Source organism: Rhinoderma darwinii, chromosome 2 (assembly GCF_050947455.1).
Source record: "Rhinoderma darwinii isolate aRhiDar2 chromosome 2, aRhiDar2.hap1, whole genome shotgun sequence".
NCBI lineage: Eukaryota > Metazoa > Chordata > Amphibia > Anura > Rhinodermatidae > Rhinoderma > Rhinoderma darwinii.
The window spans coordinates 375,710,888-375,737,244 of NC_134688.1; the positions used below are offsets into that span (position 1 = coordinate 375,710,888).

The window sequence follows — 26,357 nt, forward strand, 5'->3', positions numbered from 1 at the left end:
GGTGAGGGGTGTTGTTTCTGAATTCAGTTACGACGGTCACCTCAGTAAAAAAAGACTGACGGCATGTTCTTCGGGCAGGCAGTGCTGGGCAACAGTGATTAAATGGTGCGATATACTGACTTTGGTTGTGCACAGCTTCATTAGCAACTGTTGAGTTATAGTCACAATTATGCAGCTTGCAAGTCACTGGGTGTTTTTTTTTTTTTTTTATATTTTCTTGTATGGCCTTTGCATGTACATGTGGCAATCTCATGAATAAAAGTATTCTCATGGACTGTGATGGTACCCCAACAGTTCTATGTATCCCTTTGGTGTCCGCAGCAGATGGGGAACCTCAAACAGCCCAAAAGAAGCTGTGAAATAAAAGTCACAATAATAAGCGTAGATAATAAATTTCCCAGTCAATCATTTGTGACATATAGGATGGAGTAAAACTCTTATATGAGGGATATGCATTATTCCATATTTCTATGAATACATATATTATTTTCATTTTAATACACAATTCTGTATTATATGCTGTTAACTAGGAACTTAGGCAACTTTTTGTTGCTACATATCTATGTCCTCATTGCTCAGAGTTGCAATTGCATCAGTTTAGCAATTTGTTTAGCTTATTATGTTTCTTCATATTGTGTTGTCAGTTTTGATGGTAACCAGATGAAACTTGTACACAATATCCGTGTCTTAAAATTGTGCTGTAATAAACTGCTTTTACAATGCATGAAAATCCACACTTATACTACACACTAAGGCTCCATGCACACAACCGTAGAATTCGTCTGCAATTACGGACCTATTCATTTCTATTGACCACGGACACCTTCCCGTATATTCACGGGAGTGTTTTCGGGCCATAGAAAGCCGCCGCAAAAGATAGGACATGTCCTATGTTTTGCTTTATACGGACCGTGCTCCCATACTTTGTATGGTAGCACGGGCCGAAAATGCGGGTGGCTGTCCGCGGCCGTCGACCATGCCCGCAATCATGGGCAGTGATTACCGGCACGGCCGTGTGCATGAGGCCTTACAGTCATGCAGTAGAATAGCCCATTTCCATGTTAGTGCTATGCTGAAACATCAAAGATGCAAAGACATATTAACACAGATAAAAGATGGTTAGAAATTAACTATTATACCATGTGTGTATTTGAGGAAGGATTTACTTGTATTGGATCAAAACATATATATTTAATCAAGTCTTTATTTTAATTGACTTTTGCCATACTCAGACAATTTTTCTCATTATAAAAGATTGAAAAGGATACAGATGCAAAATGTAAATATTTGCTTCGATTCAATTGCAAATTTTAAATATTGAATATGAATTTCTGTTGTAGTTCAATAAAAGGCAAGTTGAATTTATACAGAAAATCACTGTTGTCACTGTCATGTGTTTCTTATTCTTTATGTTGTGTTGTGCTTATTTACCATTATTGTAGCTGTTGTATGGCCAGGTAATGACATACATACCTGATAAGAATGATTTTGATTTCATTGTTATTGATCAGTGGCCAAATTTTGCCTTTTTGACCAGGTTGCAGGGCTGGAATAGAGAGAAGGAAAAGAGGCAATGGCCCAGTGGCCTCCACGACCTAGCGCGGCCATCTCCCTGTTCCCTCCAGCGCTTCGTAGATGAGAAATGGTCGTTTGAAACGTGTTTAAGTGTACCTCTAATCATATGGATTGGGGTTCCGTTCTTGTCCTAAGCTCTCATGCCGCATCTGCCTACATTGCTAACTAGACTATATCCGTTGTCTGAGCATTCATGTTTGTTTCCATACACATTTCCTCGATGAGTTATCAGCCTCCACTAAACAACGAGAGAGGAGGTGGGAGAACAGAGGTGTCACTTAGGTAAGTATATATCAAAAGTTTTAATTTTTTTGCATTTTGACCTCAAATAAGCACCTTTCAAGTTCCTGGCGCATCCCTTTAAAGAGGTTATCTAATGTAAACAACCCCTTCTCTAAAAAAAAAAAAAAGCCACCTAGGCGATCAGTTGATCGCCATGTGTCCAGTCACTGGTACCTCCAGTAATTAGCTGATATTGTTGGATGCAGTTTCATATTGCCACACATTTCCATTCTGATGAATTGGCAATCATGTAATATATGGATATATGGTTGGGTTAAGTTTGCCGGAGCAGGAGCTGCTCCTATTCAGTAGTTCTCTGCACTGGCTAATAAAAAGCTATCCTGAGAAAAGGCATCCCACGCCTTGACGTCCAGAGCATATGGGCAGTGGTTGTCCTAATGGGATCACCCCTTTAAGTTAGGGTCCATTTTCCATTTCCGCTGGTAAACAAGAGCCAGTCGCTGATAGGGCATGCCAATCAGTGCTTATTCAGCTACTTTACATGGAGCAATCATTGTACTGTATCAAGATTTTTTTATCCCTATACAGTTTGCATCATTGTCGGTAGCACATTCCCTGTTTACACGGGGAGATGTGCTGCTGACAACGATTATTTTTAGTGATGCATAAAATATGCGATCAGCTGAGCCCTTTTACATGATTGATGATCTGCAATGAGCGTTCCATTCCCCCCGATGATTGGGCCATGTAAAAGGGCCTGTAGAATGGGACACCACTGTATTTTTTTGCCCAGGGGTCTCTACCAACCGCTCTGTGCATATAAACTTATACAGCTACTATTGAATTTATTGGAAGCTGTAAAAATATCTATATTTTTTTTCTCCTTAAAGGGAAGGTGTCGTGAATTGATTTATTTATTTATTTATCATATTGCTTTTAATATAATATTTTAAATGTTTTTATTTAATTGTGTTCTCATGTTTTACTTTTTAATGTTTTCTGACTTTTACTTCTCTATGGGGGCTGCCATTTTTTTTCATCTCTGTATGTGTCGATTAACAACACAAACAGAGATGGAATACGGCACATACAACCCCATAGAGTATGCGAACGGGAGCCGTTCCATTCTCAGTTGCGTGCGTGCATGCGCCGCTCCCACACAGACCAAAACGAAGCTCGTTCGTAGAGCAAAATCCGGCGCCATTTTCATGTGGACCGGAAGCCACTGCCGGACAGTAAGATGACGACTTCCGGCCGTGGATTCCGGCCATATGTTCAACGAATTGAAGGCGCAAGGAAGAGGAGCGTAGGACAGCGGAGGCGGCAGGAGCAGGTAACTTATATTCGTGTATGTTTGTGTGTATTATGTTCGTGTGTATTATGTTCGTGTATGTTCGTGTGATACTGTCTGCTGAGCCCTGTATCTAATCCTCCTACACTGTGCAGTCGCTCAGAAAATGGCGGCACACAGTGTAGGAGGTTTGAAGACATTCAAACCCTTCCTTCTCCTGGCACTAGCCAGAAGAAGGGAGGGGAATTGTGTGAGGACACTAGAGGAGAGTGTGTTCACCCCAAATTTGCAGCATACATCAATGAGGTTGCTTTACCACAGTAACCATGCTGCAATTTTGGGAACTGCTCCCTCTAGTGGCCAGCACATGGAAATGTTATAAATTAGAATCTAATTTATAATATTTCCTGACTTGTGTAAAAATTAAAACAATGTGTAATCACTCAAATACTAATTGTTTAACTGAAAAAAAAAATTCTAGCGACACATTCCCTTTAAATTACTGTTTATTTTATAAAAGTTACAAAACATCTTGAACAGATCCAAATACCAAACAGTATCTACTGTACAAACATAAAAAGATAACATTGTGACATTATATCCCTTATCCAAGAAATCCCACCCCCATACTCGACCCCATAAGGAAGTGACAAAACGAGGGAGAGAGAATCTCGATTTGATTTTAATAGAGTGCTAGTTTCTCATTGACTTAAACAGAAGAACATGAATTATTTTATGTGGTAATGGTTGGTTCTCACTATCAATCATCCAAAATTAAGTTCATTCCCCAGCAAATCCTGGTAAATATATTTTATCGATTGTATTTTGTATATACAATAGCTCAGGGCGATTTCAAGTACCTGGAAACCCGCCTCTGAGCAATTCACGAAAAGCAGATAAATGATCAAATGTTTTCTGCCACCAATAGGGGGAACTCACTGTATATAGATTTATTATACTGTACATTACCTAGTGGTTGCTGCAGGCACACTCGATTTTATTATAAGAAACCTTTGGCACTCCAGCTCTTGGTAAACTACAATTCCCACAATACCCTGATAGCCTTTGGCTGCCAGGGCATGCTGGGAGTTGTAGTTTCACAACAGCTGGAGTGCCAAAGATTGCTGACCTCTTTTTTTTTTCGTTTATGGCTGTGTGAGGAGAAGCAGAGCTCTGACCCTTATAAAGAATTTTAGACCTATATAGATTAAATATAATTAAATTATAGGTAAATTCACTAGCCTGAAACTACCTTCACTAACCCCTACACTATCCCAAACCACATATTAGGTGAATACCAGGGTTACCAATTGTCCATAAATTCCTAGACAGTTTGTATAATGGGATGAGGGGAATTTTGCCATCTCCACCATGGATAAATTTCCTTGGAAACCCCTTTAATAATATTAATTTCCTGTTTGTTGCTGAGTTTCAAGGTTCGGTAGTTCTGGCTGGTAAATTAGAACTGTCCCGGAAAAAAGGGCACATTTCAGAGCTGTACTAAGACTCATACCCCATAATGCCACAGTAAAATCCAGAACCTCTATATTTTCTCATGCAATTAACAACTGTGGCTCTTCTACCCAAATATGAATTGAAACATTGCGGAAAAACAGCTTCCGTGTATAAATCATCTTTGGGACCATGACGTTTTGTGTCCTATTCTGAATTCAGACTTATCTTAGCTCGGCCTGGTCTTCCACTTGGGCTAAATTTCCCAATACTCCCAAAAGGCCAGAGGCAGGCAGGGGTTTTAGAAAGTGCCACCTTCAACCCCCAATTGGAGTTCCCTAGATAGATGTCCAATAAACTAATTTTCAGCTGGCATCTATGAGCCCTGGTTCAACTAGTCACATTCAGATAGTGTCCAATTGATTTCTAGATAGAAAGTTTAAAACAAAGTTGTTGTTTTTTTACATTTTCCCCCCTCCATCCATGGCACCCTAGGCAGCCACCTACTCTTTCTACCCCTCGTCCCAGCCCTGGACCACTGTGACTAGTTTCACGCCTAAATATGATGTCATGTCATTAAATGTTACAAAACATCCTGAATGTAGTACAAACAAGTAATCTAATTCACACTCTGGACATTATATTATTACATTTTATATTTCTTTACAAGAATCGGAGGCCACTAAATGAGCCAAATTATTTTTTTTATGTCTTCATACTAAATTTCCTATGTTTTTGAAATGTATGCCTGTGATGAATAGTTCGTCTGCGCTGCCATTGGCGAATAGAATTCTGGGCCTCCACACTAAGCTGCCGTGACACTGTGTTAAAGCTGCTAATATGATACAATGCTCCAAACAGCGTAGTCAGATAGTAACCACCTGAGAAAAGAAAGAAGAAAACATTATTCCTACATTATCCTTTATAGAAATCTATATAGTCTTTACTTCACAGGATGGCAATTGAGTAGAAGCATGCATAAATATTCAGAGTAAGGGTATGTTTTTTTTACGCGGCCGTTTTTAAAAATGGAGAGTAAAAAAACGCCCTGTAAAAAAGAGGTCCTTGTCGCTTCTTGATCCATTTTTGGATCCGTTTTTCATTGAGTCAATAGAAAAACAGCTAAAAAAACGGCCATAAAAAACGCATCACAATACACTTGATGCTTAAAAAAAACGACTGAAAATCAGAGGCAGTTTTCCCTTGAAAACAGCTCTGTATTTTACAGCCGTTTTTTGTTTGCCGTGTGAACATACCCTTTCAGGCGATAATACTGCTTCATATGTTGGCCGCATGATATAGGGAAGCTGGGCTGGTGGGGGGATTTGCAATGCAGAATAAGTCTGTATTAAAAGCTGTAAATATGCTTGTATCAGCACATTGAGTCTCGAAGCTGTATCACATGGATATTGAGAAGGGTACGACAGGTCTCTAGCTCATGAGCTGAACGTTTAACGTGATTATTTACAGTTTATAATACAGATTAGGCTCTGTTCACACTACTGTCAGATATTTCAGTCAGAACCTCCAGTTTTGTCAGATTTGACAAGAAGAATAGCGCTGCATGCAAAACATGTAAAAACAACAAACATCACGACGGACCCAATTGTAAGTCAATGCAGTCCATCGCGCCGTGGTTCTGCCATACAAAGGATCCAGCAATGTGTTGTGGTTTCTGTTATAAACTGACAAAAGTGTAAACAGAGCCTTATAGCTGTATTGTTCTCAAATTATTCCCTCCTGCCCAGTTTTCCTTTTTTTATTAAAAAGGTTTTCCTACTAAGCACATTTATCACCTATAGGTGATAAATGTACGATCACTAGGGGCCTCACCAAAGGGACCCACAATGATCGCTAGATCAGGGGGCCTGACTGCCCGACCGCATGTACACTGCTGCTCCCGCCGAGTGTACCTGTGGATAGGTGAAAAATGTGCTTAGTGGGAAAACCCCTTTAACATTCTTTCTACAGATAGGACAACATTGTTTTTAGCATCTCGCTAAACCATGTGATCCTGCTGGGCCAATCAGCTGAGTGAGATGTTCAATTAACAAATAAGGCACAATTGTCGGTGCCCTAAACAGGAGTTTTGGGGTCTGTTCAGCATGTGCAGGAGAACCCGTTTGGGTTTTTAAGGTCACCTGTTATTTGGCCGTAAATTAAGTCAGCCAACAGGTATCTGCATTAGACATGAGATCTTAACAAGAGACAGTCAAAATCAGAGGGTTGTCTTATGTCCATGGCCAGAGGCTTTGTCACTACATTATAAGTTCCCTATCTCCTACATAAGGAGATGAGACCTACAATGTAGGTGATAGCAGTGCTTTTTATTTAGAAAAACGATCTATTTTTACCATGTTAGGTGCGATTTTAGCTTTATGCTAATTTATTTCTTAATACCCAACTGGGCGTGTTTTTAATTTAGACCAAGTGGGCGTTGTACAGAGGAGTGTATGACGTTGACCAATCAGTGACCAATCAGCGTCATGCACTTCTCCCCATTCATTTAGTCAGCGCATAGTGACACTGCGTTTTTCAATATGTGCTGTCTTATACTGACATATTAACGTTACTGAAGTGTTTAGACAGTGAATAGACATTCCTTCCAGCCAGGACAGGATGTCTATTCACAATCCCGATATTTTGTTAACGTTTCTGTGGTACTTACAGCAGAGCAAGCGTAATCTCGCGAGATCTCGCTGTAAATGACAGTTTACAGCGAGATTACGCTTTGCTCTGCTGAAAGTACTACAGAAACGTTAACAAAGTGCCGGGATTGTGAATAGACATCCCATCCTGGGTGAAAGGAATGTCTATTCACGGTCCAAACACTTCAGTAATGTTAATATGTCAGTATAAGACAGCACATAGTTAATAACGCAGTGTCACTATGTGCTGACTAAATGAATGGAGAGACGTGCATGACGCTGATTGGTCACTGATTGGTCAGCGTCATACACTTCTCTCCACAACACCCACTTGGTCTAAAGTAAAAACACGCCCACTTGGGCATTAAGAAATGAATTAGCATAAAGCTAAGATCGCTCCTAACGTGGTAAAAATAGAATGTTTTACTAAATATAAAGCACTGCTGTCACCTACATTATAGCGCCGATCTCCTTATGTTGGAGATTGGGCACTTATAATGTGGTGACAGAGCCTCTTTAAGCAGTGGCGTAACTACCGCCGTAGCAGCCGTAGCTATGGCTACTACAGCGTGACGCTACTTAACACTACGGCAGAGCAGGGAGGTATCTCCCCGCTCTGCCATTAAACAAAAGACATGTATCCCCTATCCACAGGATAGGGGATACATGTGTGATCGCTGGCAGAGATAGGGAGAACAGGGGACTGAAAGTCCCCTGAAGTTCTCCATCACAAACCTCGGACTTCCGGGGTCTGTATCGGCAGCTCCGTAGAAATTAATGGAGCGCCGGTCGCGCTTGTGCGCATGCGTGACCATTTTTATTGAGCTGCGCAGACGCCGGAAGTCAGAGGTTAGTCATGGAGAACTTCAGAGGACTTTCGGTCCCCCGTTCTCCTTATCGCTGCCAGCGATCATACATGTATCCCCTATCCTGTGGATAGGGGATGCATGGCGTTACCTACAGGGGGGGGGACTCTGCATGGCGTTACCTACAGGGGGGGACTCTGCATGGCGTTACCTACAGGAGGGGGGGGACTCTGCATGGCGTTACCTACAGGGAGGGACGACTCTGCATGGCGTTACCTACAGGGGGGGGGACTCTGCATGGCATTACCTACAGGGGGGGGACTCTGCATGCCTTTACCTACAGGGGGGGCTCTGCATGCCGTTACCTACAGGGGGGGGGACTCTGCATGCCGTTACCTACAGAGGGGGGACTCTGTATGGCGTTACCTACAGGGGTGGACTCTGCATGCCGTTACCTACAAGGGGGGGGGGACTCTGCATGGTGTTACCTACAGGGGGGGGACTCTGCATGGTGTTACCTACAGGGGGGGGACTCTGCATGGTGTTACCTACAGGGGGGGGACTCTGCATGGTGTTACCTACAGGGGGGGGACTCTGCATGGCATTACCTACAGGGGGGGGACTCTGCATGGCATTACCTACAGGGGGGGACTCTGCATGGCATTACCTACAGGGGAGGGGACTCTGCATGGCATTACCTACAGGGGAGGACTCTGCATGGCATTACCTACAGGGGGGGACTCTGCATGGCATTACCTACAGGGGGGGACTCTGCATGGCGTTACCTACAGGGGCTGTATGGCGTTACCTACAGGGGGGGGACTCTGCATGGTGTTACCTACAGGGGGGGACTCTGCATGGCGTTACCTACAGGGGGGGACTCTGCATGGCGTTACCTACAGGGGGGGGGGACTCTGCATGGCGTTACCTACAGGGGGGGGGACTCTGCATGGCGTTACCTACAGGGGGGGGGGACTCTGCATGGCGTTACCTACAGGGGGGGACTCTGCATGGCGTTACCTACAGGGGGGACTCTGCATGGCGTTACCTACAGGGGGGGACTCTGCATGGCGTTACCTACAGGGGGGGGGACTCTGCTTGGCGTTACCTATGGGGGGGGGACTCTGTATGGCATTACCTACAGGGGGGGGACTCTGCATGCCGTTACCTACAGGGGGGGCTGTTTGGCGTTATCTACGAGGGGGCTGTAAAAAAGGCACTATCTACAAGGGGGGGTTGTGTGACACCCAGGGGAGGGGGGGCCCCAGTCAAAAGTTTTCTATGGGGCCCAGTCTTTCCTAGTTACGCCCCTGTCTTTAAGGTTAATCAATTGCAAGATTATTATTTGCTCTGGGAAGGAAAGCTTTGCTATGGACTATCCACCATCATCTGACATACCTTCTCCTTGAAGCTGAGTAGGATCCAGGAGTTCCATCATGTACTCCACATCTAGCTGTACAGCAGTGAGGTCACAACCCAACAAAATATGGATGAGAACTGGTAAGAAGTCATCAGCACCAAAGGCTTCTAGAGAATGCAAATATGACACTTTATCAAAATAGTCACTAAAGTTTGTGGAAATGCATGTACACAGAAAATAAGATTTTGCCACTTTTCGTGGTTTTTACGTCCACACAATACACATTGCAGCACAGATACCTTTCTTTCCACTGGTGGTCTCCATTGCCTCATAAATGAGTTTGCACACTTTCAGCAAGAATCGTATCTTCTTCTCTGGGGAATAGGCCATGTGCATGAGGGACAACTTCTGTTGAATCTTCTCCATAGTACTGGACCCAGGTAATCCCGCACGTGGTCTCTGTTCTTTAAGACTGCTGGCCTTCATCTTCTTTTGGTTATCTAGCAACTTGGCCAAGGAACCATCTCTGTTGTGCATCTCCAGGAGTTGTGAGTAGATTACATTTTTCAGAGGTTTCAGCAGACACTTGTATAGTGATGTTTCGATGATAAAAGCTAAAATAAATAAATATTTCATTGGTAATTTAGATAAAAAATAAAAACTGTCAATAACAAAGTACGTTTCTCCTCAGAAGCTTCTGCCAAAGTGACAACCAACATAATAGTAGATCTAATCACTTTTGGAAAAAATGGTGGCCACTATGGGATAGAAAACTGGCAATATTTTTGTAAGGTAAAAATCTTTGGCTGTCTCCTTCATATCTTAATTACTTATGTATGTCCATTTTGACATTTTGGGTGGGACTTCTCTTTACATAAACGTTTATAGTGTATTCTAAACATGCTATATAACTGGAAGACTAGATGATTTGTGGTAGCATCTGTATCTACAGGGAATACGCGCATTGCTGATATGAAACCCTTTATCACCGAGACTGTATGAACTTAATTTATGACACAGATAGCAGATTGAGGAAGGATGAGGAGAGAGACAATGAGACAGGTGCAGTAGAATATAGAATAACATAGCTTGAGTGACAGGAAGAATAATCATGCTCTGATATTTATGTACTTCCCATTATATTCCATCAATGTGCCTTATTTTTGTTGCAGTGAAAGAGAAACCTCCAGCATGGCAATGAACGTTTATGCCCTAACCTAACTCTTATTATAACGCTTCGATCTCTTTTTTTTTTGTTCAAAAAAAGATCTAAGCTGTTAATCTGAATGTTGTAACCCAGTTTACAGCTGCCAAATAGCTTGTGGAAATCACACTGGTCTGCCATAGCAAGAAGCAAAGGGCAGTGTAATGTAGCTTGGATGAAGGAGTAGCTGTGAGGAGGGAGATAGATGTCTGTATGTCAATCCAGGCCCGGCTCCAGGTCTATGTGGGCCCTTGGGCGACACAGACATAGTGGGCCCATTTGTGGGGGAAATCAAGGCGGAAATAAAACGCAGAAAACAGCAGTGCCCCCATATAGAAGTTAGGCGATGTTTATGGCCCATATAGAAGTTAGACAATCAGTTTGTGCCCCCATATATTAAGTGCCCTCTGTAGGTAGTGCCACACAGCCTCCCTCGTAGGTAGTGCCACACAGCCAGCCTCGTAGGTAGTGCCACACAGCCCCCTGCAGGTAGTGCCACATAACCCCCCTCGTAGGTAGTGCCACACGGCTCCCCTCCTAGGTAGTGCCACACAACACCCCCACATAGTGCCACACGGCCCCCTTGCCAGGTAGTGCCACACAGCTCCCCTCCCAGGTAGTGCCACACAGCTCCCCTCCCAGGTAGTGCCACACAGCCCCCCTCCTGGGTAGTGCCACACAGCCCCCCTCCCGGGCAGTGCCACAGAGCCCGCTTCCCTGGTAGTGCCACACAGCCCCCTCCCTGTAGGTAGCACCATTGGGGCACCCTCTAGGAGTGGGATCCCCAGCCAGAGCGTTGGCCGGGGATTCTGCTTCAGGAGGATCCCCTGATGTCACTGTCCATATATGGATAGTGGCATCAGGGACTCCTCCCGAAGCAGAATCCCCAGCCAGGGCATCGGTAACGCTCTGGGGGGATTGCGCTCCTAGACAGGGGCTCCCTCTAGGAGCGAAATCCCCGGCAAGAGCATCGGCAACGCTCTGGCAGGGGATTCCACTTTTGGAGGAGCCATGACGGCAGCAACAGCCGCTGGCGGCCGAGTGGGCCACCTCAAGGGTAGTGGGCTCGGCACTTGCCCAGGTTAGCTGGGTGCTGATGCTGGCCATGGTCAATAGCCATAAATTATCTGCAGGTGATAAGAAGGGGCTTAAAGAGGCTCTGTCACCAGATTTTGCAACCCCTATCTCCTATTGCAGCAGATCGGCGCTGCAATGTAGATAAGAGTAACGTTTTTTTTGTTTTTTTTAAAAACTAGCATTTTTCGCCAAGTTATGACCATTTTTATATTTATGCAAATGAGGCTTTCTAAAGTACAACTGGGCGTGTTCGAAGTTAAAGTACAACTGGGCGTGTATTGTGTATGTACATCTGGGCGTTTTTACTTCTATTACTAGCTGGGCGTTGTGAATAGAAGTTTATGATGCTGACGAATCAGCATCATCCACTTCTCTTCACAACGCCCAGCTTCTGGCAGTGCACAGACACATAGCGTGTTCTCGAGAGATCACGCTGTGACGTCACTCACTTCCTGCCCCAGGTCCTGCATCGTGTCGGACAAGCGAGGACACATCGGCACCAGAGGCTACAGTTGATTCTGCAGCAACATCAGCGTTTGCAGGTAAGTAGCTACATCGACTTACCCGCAAACGCCGATGCTGCTGCAGAATCAAATGTAGCCTCTGGTGCCGATGTGTCCTCGCTCGTCCGACACGATGCAGGACCTGGGGCAGGAAGTGAGTGACGTCACAGCGTGATCTCTCGAGAACACGCTGTGTCTGTGCACTGCCAGAAGCTGGGTGTTAACGAAGAGAAGTGGATGATGCTGATTCGTCAGCATCATACACTTCTATTCACAACGCCCAGCTAGTAAAATAAGTAAAAACGCCCCGATGTACATACACAATACACGCCCAGTTGTACTTTAACTTTAAACACGCCCAGTTGTACTTTAGAAAGCCTCATATGCATAAATATAAAAATGGTCATAACTTGCCCAAAAATGCTCGTTTAAAAAAAACAAAAAACGTTACTCTTATCTACATTGCAGCGCCGATCTGCTGCAATAGGAGATAGGGGTTGCAAAATCTGGTGACAGAGCCTCTTTAAAGCAATTGTGGAAATTTGAATGGAGATCTGCTGTTGTCACCTGATGCATGCAAGGATGTTGCTATGCCACGGTCTAGGCATATTCCAGTGGATAACCCATTATGCAGAAAGCCAGAATAAACTGCATTAGGATCAGCCCATCGGCGCCCACCAGTGACCTAACAAAGGCCCGCAGCTCTGCCATTTGTACACTTCTATTAGGACATACCAGAGTATAACACTGAAAAGCAATAATGATTTGGAATACTGAATATTTCAAAGCATTGTAAATGCGATTAACTGACCGCAGCTTTAAGTCCAATAGTGGGACTGATAAAAAAACGTGGAAAAAAAATTCCAAAAGAAAAAAATAAAATAACCTTTTTTTTTTTACTAAAAATGCATTTAAAATAATGAAACATAAAAAAAAAAACCATATATGGCGCAATCTTAACAATTTGTAAAACATACATAACATGTAGTTTATACCGCATGGTTATGGTGACGGAAAAGAAAAAAATTTATGACTCTAGGAATGTGGCGAAACAAAACAGATCTTAAAATATGCTTTCAGTGTGCAAAAGTAGCAAAACTTAAAAAATATGCAGATTTAGTAATGCCATAAAATATGTTATTTATACCGCACAGTAAGCAGCACGGAAAAAATCCACCAAAGCAAAAAAGTGATTTATAGTTACTTTTACTGAGATTATATGAAGTTTAACCCTATATTGTATATGATATTTATATGAGAACAGCATGCATTTTCGAGTGCTTTAAGGTGTTTCTATATACATTTTAAGATGTCTAGAATGAGAACGGAAGTCTCAGTTTGCATTGTTAAACCACATTATTTCTGAGAAAGATCCTCCTAACTTTACACGTAGAATTCTCTACAACTAACCAGAGCAAACATTTATTGTACTTGTGAAATGGTATTTATAGATCACTCATAGACAATACATTCTAGTCAAAGCTAAAAGGAGAATGGGAAGAACGTATGTATTACCGGATTTCTGTGCTGCAATGCAACAGTGTTATCCACCCTAGCACTGCAGTGCCACTGATACCTCTTAATAAATTTGGCACATTTTGAACTCTCTAAAAGGCAAAAAATATTTATTCGCCTGTTAGGAGCAGACATAGTTTTGTGCCATGTTTCCTTACCCCTATTAATAAATATAGCCTAAACGATGTCTCCTAGGAGACCCCACCTACTAGAGATGTTGCAAAAATTCACAAGAACCTGTACTCTGCTGATGGCGCCAGGAAGGAAACTGAGGGATTTTGATTTCTGTAAAAGACTTAAAGAGACTCTGTCACCACATTATAAGTGCCCTGTCTCCGACATAAGGAGATCAGTGCTGTAATGTAGATTACAGCAGTGCTTTTTATGTAGAAAAACGATCTATTTTTACCACGTTATTAGGGATTTTAGATTTATGCTAATTACTTTCTTAATACCCAACTGGGTGTGTTTTTACGATTGACCAAGTGGGCGTTGTAAAGAGAAGTAGTAAACCTACATGAAGAACACCATGAAGATTATCCCCCGGATACATTTATTATAGTCACAAATATGACTTAATACATAATAGTTTATGGGGAATGAGGCATGGTAATAACGGTGAACCCGCTGAATAAATGACAAAACCTAAAGTTCGGAGTCTGACACACCAAAATAATTTAAAACAAAAGTATCTTTATTAAATACATCTAAAAAATATAACATGAATTAAAAACAGAGATGAATTCCACAGTGCAGAAAGACAACCAGATCACAAGTATGTAATATATCCAAATATATGGGTAATAGGCGACACTGTTAAGATACAGAAATGCAAAGATACATCAGTGTTATATTACATTTATATGATGTGCATATTCTGTTACATAGCCAGCATGAAAGAATAATAAATAGCAGCAGAAAAAAGGGGCTATTCAGCAGCAGGACAGCTCTGTATATCTATCTACACAAACAAGGTAGAATCAGAATAGATGTAAATTACAGCGTGTATTGCAATGTAAGTACCCCTGATAAGAGCCAGACAAAGAAACCAGTATTCATACTATGCACACAAAATACGCGCACAAAATATATGGCTCAGCTAGACCCCATAAATAAAGAGCACAAAACAAAATCAGAGCTGTGGCTGCGTTGTCAGCCACAAATGCAAACAGCCACTGCCCATTGTATTAATCTAAATGCAAGACTCATAATGCTGAAGGTAGACATATGCTGGAAACGGAGCTCATACCCATTTGAACAGGTCACTGGCGTCACCCCGACGCGCGTTTCGGCCCGGAAGCCTTCGTCTGGGGGTGGTCAGACGAAGGCTTCCGGGCCGAAACGCGCGTCGGGGTGACGCCAGTGACGGTGACCTGTTCAAATGGGTATGAGCTCCGTTTCCAGCATATGTCTACCTTCAGCATTATGAGTCTTGCATTTAGATTAATACAATGGGCAGTGGCTGTTTGCATTTGTGGCTGACAACGCAGCCACAGCTCTGATTTTGTTTTGTGCTCTTTATTTATGGGGTCTAGCTGAGCCATATATTTTGTGCGCGTATTTTGTGTGCATAGTATGAATACTGGTTTCTTTGTCTGGCTCTTATCAGGGGTACTTACATTGCAATACACGCTGTAATTTACATCTATTCTGATTCTACCTTGTTTGTGTAGATAGATATACAGAGCTGTCCTGCTGCTGAATAGCCCCTTTTTTCTGCTGCTATTTATTATTCTTTCATGCTGGCTATGTAACAGAATATGCACATCATATAAATGTAATATAACACTGATGTATCTTTGCATTTCTGTATCTTAACAGTGTCGCCTATTACCCATATATTTGGATATATTACATACTTGTGATCTGGTTGTCTTTCTGCACTGTGGAATTCATCTCTGTTTTTAATTCATGTTATATTTTTTAGATGTATTTAATAAAGATACTTTTGTTTTAAATTATTTTGGTGTGGCAGACTCTGAACTTTAGGTTTTGTTGTAAAGAGAAGTGTATGACGCTGACCAATCAGCGTCATACACTTCTCTCCATTCATGTACTCAGCACATAGTGATCTTGCGAGATCATGATGTGCTGTCACTTACTCACACATTAACTTTACTGAAGTGCCTTGAGAGTGAATAGACATCGCTTCCAGCCAGGACACGATGTCTATTCCCAATCCCGACACTTCGGTAACCTTTGTGTGTCACTTACTCACACAGCACATCGAGATCACGCTGTGCTGTCATTTACAGCGTGATCTCGCAAGATCACGCTTGCTGTCATTAAGTCCCACACAAACATTACCGAAGTGTCGGGATTTTGAAGAGACATCGCGTCCTGGCTGGAGGTGATGTCTATTCACTCTCAAGACACTTCAGTAAAGCGTGAGTAAGTGACAGCGCATTGTGATCTCGCAAGATCACTATGTGTTGAGTACATGTTTGGAGAGAAGTGTATGACGCTGATTGGTCAGCATCATACACTCCTCTGTACAACGCCCACTTGGTCAAAAGCTAAAAAACGCCCAGTTGAGCATTAAGAAAATCATTAGCATAAATCTAAAATAGGTCATAACTTGGTCAAAATTGATCGTTTGTCTAAATAAAAACCACTGTTGTTATCTAGATTACAGCGCCGATCACATTATGTAGAAGATAGGGCACTTATAATGTAACGTTTCTGTGGTACTTACAGGAGAGCAAGCGTAATCTCGCTGTAACCTTTACAGCATGATCTCGCGAAATTACGCTTGCTCTCCTGTAAGTACCACAGAAACGTTACCAAAGTGTTGGGATTGCGAATAGATATCCCGTCCTGGCTGGAAGGAATGTCTATTCACTGTCTAAACACTTCAGTAATGTTAATGTGTGAGTACATGATAGCACATAATGATCTAGCAGGATCCCTATGCGCTGAGGAAATGAATGGAAAGAAGTGGATGACGGTGATTGGTCACTGATTGGTCAGCGTCATACACTCCTCTGTACAACGCCCACTTGGTCTAAAGTAAAAACACGCCCAGTTGTTCATTAAGAAACTAATTAGCATAAAGCTAAAATAGCTAATAACGTGTATTTTTCTAAATAAAAAGCACTGCTGTGACCTACATTATAGCTCCCATCTCCTTATGTAGGAGGTAGGGCACTTATAATGTGGTAACAGAGTCTCTTTAAGAGGAATTTACTAAGACAAAATTCAGTTTAAGACGCCTGTCGTGTGCTGGAGGTTGGCGCATCTTTGGCTGTCTGTGCGCCAGAAATTTAAATCTACTCCTGCTATGAGTACACATAATTTGTGCCATAATTTACCCCAATTTCTGACGTAAGTGATGGTAAGTCAGTCTGCTGAGGCCACGACCCTCTTGCTAAACTCCACCCACATTTCTCACTACTTTTAAAATGTAGCAAGAGGTGTGAAAATTCACAAATTACAGCACAAATTTGGTGAGCGCCATAAAAGTGGCGGAAAGCCTATGATAAATTCCCCCCATACTGTGTAACTTGTTTTTTAGCATTCTTTTTTTTTACTTCTTGGCTTTAATAAGTGGCCGGATTTTCCAAAAATAGTTATAGATAGTTGCTATTGAAGCAGCCATGCGGGTAACTCTATGTGCAGCCTAAGCCTAACAAGAGTATGGATTTCTACATAAATGTCATAAAAATACCTGCCCTATAAATGATTTCCCGAGTGGGCCTATATTTTGATGTCAAAGCCTATGGAGATCTATTCTATCATAGAAAGTTATATTTCATATGTAGCAAAGCTGAAAATATCATCATGATATGTCTGTGTTTTAATATAAGAATGTATGAAAAACTGCTCCTTCTGTATCGGATGCAACAGGAATTTATGTTAAAGTTAGAAAAAAATACCCCTAAAATGTGATTCTACTATACCTTTCCCACCAATGTCCCAATGTAACAAATAAATAGATATAATACATGATATATAATATAATGTCTAATATTTATCTATCATACCGATTTTTGAATCATCCATTTCTTGATGTTCCACAAGTTCCCAAATGTCATTGCTCACAAGCAGATAGTCCTTGATACTGGTGATCTGTTGACGTAGGGCTTGTAGCATTTCTATGGTCGAGATGTACTGTACAGAATCCTTTTTCATGTGGCATATGAATGTATGAACAGTACTTCCAAGATACGTTGTTGAATCTTCTGCAAGCAGCTGGATTCTGTTTCCAAGATGTTTCTCAGTGGAAATAAGTCCTGTCAGTGCAGTACTAACGGCTAGAAGGCTATGTCTGACCATATCCCCAAGTCCATGTGAATGCTTCCTCTTCTGCCTTAAGGAGCTGCACTCCCCTTCTTCTTCAATACTGCTGATGGAAACAGAGTCCAGTTCTGCCAATGGTGGAGGTAAAAAGCTGTCCGATGAGTTAAGAGAAGAGTCAGAGCGTGATTTAGTCAAAATGGGGCCTGAAATATGTTCTTGATCTTCAATCCATGAAACTCTATGAGGAACGAGTGAATGTCTCTTTCCATGGGATTTCCAAAGTGTGTTATCCCTATCTCCGGAACCTTCCTCCGGATTTTGTAATAGTTTTAGGTGCTCTTGGTGTGATCCACTCCGTCTTTTTACAACAGATTTCCTGATAAATTCTGACTTCTGTAAATGTGACCCTGAAGAGTCTTGAACTTTACAACAATCCTCTTCAGTTTTCTCCTTCATTAAGGTGTCAAAGTCTTCTGTGTTGGCTTCTCCTGTATCACTGTCATGATGGCCATTTATATCTATAGAATTAATATTAGATTAATAGTTACAATTCAAAGACGCAGATACACTACCAAATGTTTAGCCATACTGTCTGCACCAACACCAGGTCAAACGCTATCAGATAATGTGCCTGCAAACTGAAAAATAATTGCAGTATATGTTAACCCATCGAACAACGAGAATAGTGAGTTATACATCTATGAACAATGTCTAAAAATGCTACTTTTATTCAAGGAGTTGTCCAACAAGGAAATATTACATTTATCTTTTAGATGATGCAAAACATTTTCAATTGGAATATTTAAAAAGAAATGCTCCAGCATCTAGATACTGCTGTTAACTACTTGTAATGGTATTCTTTTCTCGTCAGGGCGTCCGCCTAATGTGTCACACATGCCCAGTAGCTCCGTCCTCCTATTGTTCAGGCCAGCCAATCAGAATCGTTGTACTAGAAGCGGCTTCTTCTCACCACCACTGAATACATTAGTTGGACATTCTGAGAGGGTGTCTGATCCAACTAAGAAAGTAATTATTAAAGTGTAGCTAAACGTTAGACAAACTTATGCCCCATATGGAAGTTAGGCCCTCAGTTTGGATTGTTGGGGGTGTTAGCACTGAGACCCCCACCAATCGCTAGAACGAAGCAGGTGAAGTGCTCGTGTGAGCGCTCAGCCGCTTCGTTTCTGTTCGGCTTTTTCCGGAAATAAATGTATCGTTGTACGGACTCAACACAAAGTCCATGAGCCCGTACAAAGCTACATCGGCTTTCTGGAAAAAGCAGAATAGACACTAAGCGGCTAAGCGCTCAAACGAACGCTTCAACTACTTCGTTCTAACGATTGGTGGGGGTCTCAGTGCTCGGACCCCCACCAATCCAAACTTCTGACATGTCACTATGAAATGTCAAAAGTTTGTCGAACGTTTAGCTACACTTTAATCATTGGACAATCCCTTTATTGTTGCTGCTGACCAGGGATTTGTGCAACATTAGGCTATGTTCACAAGGAGTATTTTGCAGGCAGAATTACTGCCTCAAAATTCCGTTTGGAAGTTTGAGGCAGATTTTCCTCTCCCTGCACGCCGTTTTTCGTGGTGTTTTTCGCCCGCGGCCATTGGGCGCTGCAGGCATAAAATGCCACGAAATAAGCTTTCTCTGCCTCCCATTGAAGTCAATGAGAGGTCAGAGGCGGAAACGCCCAAAGATAGGGCATGTCGCTTCTTTCTCCCGCGAGCCGGTTTCCGCGTCAAAAAACTTGTCAAAAAACTCAGTGTGAACTTATAAGTCAGCCCTATAACATTTGATAAAGTGATCCCTAGCGTCATTTCTTAATGGCAAGGCTGCGAGTAATAGTAAGCCTATGACCATTTAATTCGAAGCCACAATACAGCTCATACATTTAAAAAACGCTTGCCTTTTTTTTAAATGCGTTTCTTTTGGCTGCGGTTAAAAACGCAACACACACGCGCAATGAGAACCCAGTCGTAGGCAGTAAGTTAACAGTCAGTTCTTGACGTTGATGTGTTGGAAGCTGGAAAAATGGGCGAGTGTAAGTGTGAAAGTGTAAGGATCTGAGTGACTTTGACAAGGGCTAAACTGTGATGGCTAGACAACTGGGTCAGAGTATCTCCAAAACAGCAGGTTTTGTGGGGTGTTCCTGATATGCAGTGGTTAGTACCTACCAAAAGTGGTCAAAGGAAGGACGCCCATAACTCATTGATGCGAATGAAAAGTGAAGGCTGGTCCGATCCCACAGAAGTAAAATTGATGAAAAAGTTACTGCTGGCTATGATAGAAGGGAGTCAAAACACACACAGTGCATCACAGCTTGTTGCACACTCACAGAACGGTCAGAGTGCCCATGCTAATACCTGTTCACCACCGAAAGAGCCTACAATTAGCATGTGAGCATCAGAACTGGGCCATGGAAGAAGGTGGCCTGGTCTTTTACATTATGTGGACAGCCGGGTGCGTGTGCTCTGCCTACCTGGAGAAACATGGCACAAGGATGCACTCTGGGCAATGTTCTGCTGGGAAATCTTGGCTCCTGGCCTTCATGTGGATGCTTCATTGACACGTTCCACCTACCTAAACATTGTTGCAGACCAAATACACCACTTAATGGCAATGATAGTCACTAATGGCAGTGGCATCTTACAGCAAGATAATGCGTGCTGCAACACTGCAAAAATTGTTTAGGAATGGTGTGAGGAACATGACAAGGTGTTGACTTGGCCTCCAAGTTCCCCCAGATCTCTATGTGATCAAGCATCTGTGGGATCTGCTGGAAAAATAAATACGATTTATCAAAGGTCCCCCCTCACAACTTATAGGATGTAAAGGATCTGAGGGTAATGGCTTGGTGCTAGATACCACAGAACACCTTCAGAGGTCTTGTAGAGTCCATACCTAAAATGGGTCAGAGCTGTTTTGGCGGCACGAGGGGAACCTTTACAGTATTAGGCACGTGGTTTTAATGTTCAGGCTGATCGGTGTATATACAGATTCTTTTCCTATTAATTGGCATTTAGATATGTTATGAAATTAGTAATTCTATGAATGCTCTTTCAATTTTATATTGAATGTTATATCTACCTACCTTCCATTGCTGGTGCATGGTTTATTGTTTCAAGCTTTTTTTGAAAACTCCAGGGAACACTCATTCTTTTCCCTTTATCGGATCTGTCTGACATATGTGTGAGCCATTTGTCTCCATGTTCATGCAAAAATAGCGGATTGATGATAAAGAGGGCACCATTTTCTGATGTCACCTGTATAGAACAGAACTGCGGCTCCTGTTTGTTGCTCTGTGTCAGATCCAGTTTCATGCTCTATATGTAAAATTCTCTAGGTAATTCATACACTCTCTCCAGATTCCTGAAATGAAGTATAGAAAAGTGACAGGGAAATATGGCATGATTTAAAGCATAATATTACAGACCTGGTTTTATTTAAATGCTACAAATTTGCTAACATCATGTGCAGATTAAATATTCAAGAACATATAACCGCTCCAGGAGCAATTTCACTTGAGCAGGCGTAGGTTGTGGCATATTACAGTGGCAATGGCTTAACTAGAGCACAAGTCTTTACATCCAAAGTTACCCAATAATAGAGATAGATAGATAGATAGATAGATAGATAGATAGATAGATAGATAGATAGATAGATAGATAGATAGATAGATAGATAGATAGATAGATAGATAGATAGATAGATAGATAGATAGATAGATAGATAGGATACAAAAGTTTGATCAGCACATTCCAACAAAATATGTATACAGGTACAAGAACTCCTATGACTGCAAAATTATACCGCACACAAGAAAATGGCGACAGCACACTGCGAACACCAAAACACTAAAAATAAATAAATATGCATTACTGCTAAATCTACTTACAATAGGGAGGTTCTTAGCGCACATTTTGATCAAATTGTGTGAGCCCACCTGCCACGACAAGGCATCCTCTATAAGGTGGGAACCTACTCTGCACATACACCCAGAACTGGGACTATGCCTACATATATCTGGGGATGGTAGGAACCAGCATTGGGGTAGGAACACACACAACGTATTCAGTGCAGATACACTGCGTTAAGCTGCGCAGTGTATCCGCCCTGAAGACCGCAGGAAATGTCGTCCGGAAAATGGCACCACATTGTTATGCGTTTTTCCGACAAAATTTGCAAAGGGGCACTGGAAAAACAAAAAAAACCCGGTCATACTTACCCCCTCCCTCTTCTCGGCACATAGTCCGGCCTCCTGGGATGACGTTGCAGGCCATGTGACCCTGCAGCTAATCAAAGGCTGCAGTGTCACATGGCCTGCAACGTCATCCCGGGAGGACGGAGTAGAGAAGAAGCAGGGAACTCTGGATATGTATAACTGTATTTTATTTTTCTTACTTGCGATCTTTGCGGCGCATCGCTGTGATTCCGCCGCAAATATCGCAACACACACTGCTTTGTTGCGGGTTTAAGCACCCCATTGAATTCAATTGGTAAACCCGCAACAGAAGAGTTGCATATCTGCAGAATTAATTGACATGCTGCGGTTGAAGTAACCGCACCGCAGGTCATTTTATGTGCGTTTTTTTTTGCCGGATATTTACCACGGTGTGGGGGACAAGATTTGTTGAAATCTCACCCAGACTGCTGCTACTATAATACGCTGCAGATTTTCCAGAGTTTATCCGTTGTGGAAAATCCGCAGTGTTTACGCCGTGTGTGTTAAACCCTTAGGCCTCATGCACACGACCGTATTTTTTCGCACCCGTAAATACTGGCGTAAATACGGGTCCGGTGTCACACGTATTCGACCCGTTTTGCACCAGTATTTACGAACCCGTGCCCGTAAATATGGGTCCGGTGTCACCCGTATTCCACCCGTATTTACAGGCACGTTTTTGGCGGCAAAATAGCACTGCACTAATCGGCAGCCCCTTCTCTCTATCAGCGCAGGATAGAGAGAAGGGACAGCCCTTTCTGTAATAAAAGTTAAAGAAATTCATACTTACCCGGCCGTTGTCTTGGTGACGCGTCCCTCTCTTCACATCCAGCCCGACATCCCTGGATGACGCGGCAGTCCATGTGACCGCTGCAGCCTGTGATTGACCTGTGATTGGCTGCAGCAGTCACATGGCCTGAAACGTCATCCAGGACGTCGGGCCGGATGTCGAGAGGGACGCGTCACCAAGGCAACGGGCGGGAGACCGGACTGGAGGAAGCAGGAAGTTCTCGGTAAGTATGAACGTCTTTTATTTTTATTTTTTACAGGTTTATTCTGATCGGTAGTCACTGTCCAGGGTGCTGAAAGAGTTACTGCCGATCAGTTAACTCTTTCAGCTCCCTGGACAGTGACTATTTACTGACGTCGCTTAGCAATGCTGCCGTAATGACGGGTGCACACATGTAGCCACCCGTCATTACGAGAGCTCCATAGACTTCTATGGACTGTCCGTGCCGTTATTACGGCCTGAAATAGGACATGTTCTATCTTTTTCAACGGCACGGGCACCTTCCCGTGAGAAAACGGGAAGGCACCCGTCGCCAATAGAAGTCTATGAGCCCGTTATTACGGGTCGTAATTACGACCCGTAATAACGGGAGTTTTTACGGTCGTGTGCATAATTTAAATCACACAGGGCAGAATGGGAGGAGTGCAAGATCAAAAAAATGGAGGCAGTCACTAACCCCACATATATGCAATACATAAGAGACACAAAAGTTTGATCAGCACATTCCAACAAAATGAAACAAAACGTGGATACAGGTGCAAGAACGCCTGTGAATGCAGTGTACAAGTTGGCAGTTTATAATCTTGTGGAATGGTTAATGGTGATTACCTTTACTTATAGCAAAATGACGTACATGTATGTCAGGCTTATCGCACGGGAACAGAAGACCATAAGTGACACCCAGGCTCTCGCTCGAACGGCCGGGATTGAACATAACTTTGATCATGGCCGTTGAACCCCTTAGATGCCACAGTAAATAGCAACTGCAGCATCTGAGAATTTTGACAGAAAAAGTGGGCTTCCCATCAGCATCCCGCATGGGTTTCCATGGCAACAGGTGTCTAACAAAGGTCCCCGGGTATTTATTTAAAAAAAAAAGTTTTCAAAGTAAAATAAAAAATCTTTTATATAAAAAGTGGTTTTATTTTGCAAATGTTTTTTTACTAAATACACATGTGGTATCACCGCTATCCCAACAACACGTATAATAAACTATAAACTTAATTTAAAATGCACGGTGAACACGTAAAAAAACCATCAATGGAATTTCTTTTATTTTTCCATCGCACCCCCAAAAAAAGAACAAAAGTTTATCAATAATATATATGTACCGAAAAATTATTCTATTAAAAAATAAAACAAAAAACAAATCGCACGTTTGGCTACATCGGCAGAAAAATTAAAAAGTTATGGCACTAGGAATGCAGCGACATAAAAATATTTTTTTTTCCATTTAAAGTGCTATTATTGTTCAAATGTAGTAAAAAAGAAACATATTTGGTATCGCATTAAAAAATTGTTTGATTTTAGGGTGCCCATACACATACCGGTGGTGTGCTGCGCCGCTTAAGAACCACATGGGAAAACAGCATGTGCTTTTGCAATGAGCTTTTTGGCCATGCAGCTTGTACGGGCGAATCACATGGTTAAAACGTATTCCACCTATACAAGAAATCGCATTGCAAAACCGTGGCAGTAAAACCACACGCAGTATTGCCGCATGGCACACTACTGTAGCATGTATGGGCAAGTCTTACTTTAGCCACAGAAGAAAATAGCATAACTGTGAATTTTTGTATAATAAAGGAGTGAAAAATTAATTTGTTTGTGTTATTTTTTATTGAGTTACGTCACCTTAATCTTTATATACTGTTTGAACAGAGACCATATATTGATTTGTCCGCATACGTTAAAAATAATATACTTGATGAGGATGGACATGTGTCTTTTTTCAACCGTACGAACTATTTAACTATGTAACTAAGATGATAGATAGATAGATAGATAGATAGATAGATAGATAGATAGATAGATAGATAGATAGATAGATAGATAGATAGATAGATAGATAGATAGATAGATAGATAGACATGACATGACATGACATGACTATAATATTTTCCCATAATTCAGGCATGGTTTTGAGGTCAGTGAATTTGAAGAAGAAGCCAGAAGAGAACTTCTTAACCACTAATATTAACCTCTGCTGTAAAGTTGTTAATAATATTTTTTACTTCTTCTTTCCAAGTTAGTTTAAGGAAGCAACACATTCTATATTTAATGGGCAATCTCATAATAAATTGTATATTCATTATGTAACAAAAAAAAGAAATACTGTTTTGACTATTTGCTTGTTACTTGCTGTGTGAGAACAGTAAAAAATGTGTCCTAAATGCAAAAAAGAAGATTATTTTTCATATTTCAATGTATTAACTATATTTCATGCTAATTATACGCTACCAAAATTAGTTTCTGGCAAAAAATTGGATGATAAAATATTATTCACGTTCAATTTCCTGTGCTTCTCATAGGTTTCTTGTCAAACAATAATATTGTGCAACACCTGATAAAGGGGCTGGCCACAATTTTTAACCCCTTCCCTCTTTAGCCACTTTTGACCTTCCTGACAGAGCCTCATTTTTGAAATCTGACATGTGTCACTTTATGTGGTAATCTGGATGCCTTTATTTCCAGTCAAGCTATAGGAGTGTGTGATGTATATATAAATAAAATATAACTTTTAATGGTTAGGATTAAATATAGTTTGAACAAAGACAAAAATCAAAATCTAAAATTTAGCCAGAGTTCACTGACAGGTGGATTTGTATCGATCAGATACAAACAGTGTGTAGTGTAAACTGTCTGCCTTTGTGTCTCCTACGGCGTCTGCAGAACACCGGGCGGCACAATTGAGTGGCGTATATATCTTAGTCAGTGAAGACTCTGAAGTTTAAAAATATTACGGAGGCCCCCCCGACATGTTTCGCTGCATACGCAGCGTCTTCAGGGGTTCAAATGGGGCATCTAACACTTCAGAGTCTTCAGTTATATTTTATTTATATATACATCACACACTCCTATAGCTTGACTGGAAATAAAGGCATCCATTTTGCCTCATTGCAAATCTGTATATTTTTTTGTGACAATTTAATGCCTGCCAGCCTGCTGGGTCTCTTCTCATTCATACCTGCCACTTTATGTGGTAATAACTCCGGAATGCTTTCACCTATCCAAGCGATTCTGAGAATGTTTTCTCTTGACACATTGGACTTTATGTTACTGCCAAAATTTGCTCGATATGTTCAGTATTTAATTGTGAAAAACACCAAAAATGAGCAAAAAATTGCAAAAATTAGCATTTTTCTCAATTTAAATGTATCTGCTTGTAAAACAGGCAGTTATACCACACAAAATTGTTGCTAATT

The 26,357-nt window shown here is 41.8% G+C and overlaps 1 protein-coding gene across 1 annotated transcript; it reads right to left on the reverse strand.

Moving 5' to 3' along the window:
• Positions 1–3,602: 3,602 nt before the first annotated feature.
• On the reverse strand, positions 3,603–21,284 carry LOC142741366 (ras and Rab interactor 3-like). The gene is made up of 5 exons (XM_075850746.1): positions 21,012–21,284; positions 17,658–18,431; positions 9,675–9,989; positions 9,414–9,542; positions 3,603–5,442 (listed from the first exon to the last, which is right to left on the reverse strand). Exons 1-5 carry the CDS (start codon positions 21,238–21,240, stop codon positions 5,267–5,269), a joined length of 1,623 nt encoding a protein of 540 aa, XP_075706861.1. The 5' UTR covers positions 21,241–21,284; the 3' UTR covers positions 3,603–5,266.
• Between the last annotated feature and the right edge of the window lie 5,073 nt (positions 21,285–26,357).

Excerpts from the sequence above, each read along its gene's own strand:
- LOC142741366 (XM_075850746.1), bottom strand. The coding sequence starts at position 21,240 with ATGAAACTGGATCTGACACAGAGCAACAAACAGGAGCCGCAGTTCTGT. Across the intron at positions 18,432-21,011 it reads CCATGCACCAGCAATGGAAG|ATATAAATGGCCATCATGAC; the intron begins GTAGGTAGATAT and ends TTAATTCTATAG. Across the intron at positions 9,990-17,657 it reads AATGGATGATTCAAAAATCG|CTTTTATCATCGAAACATCA; the intron begins GTATGATAGATA and ends TATTTATTTTAG.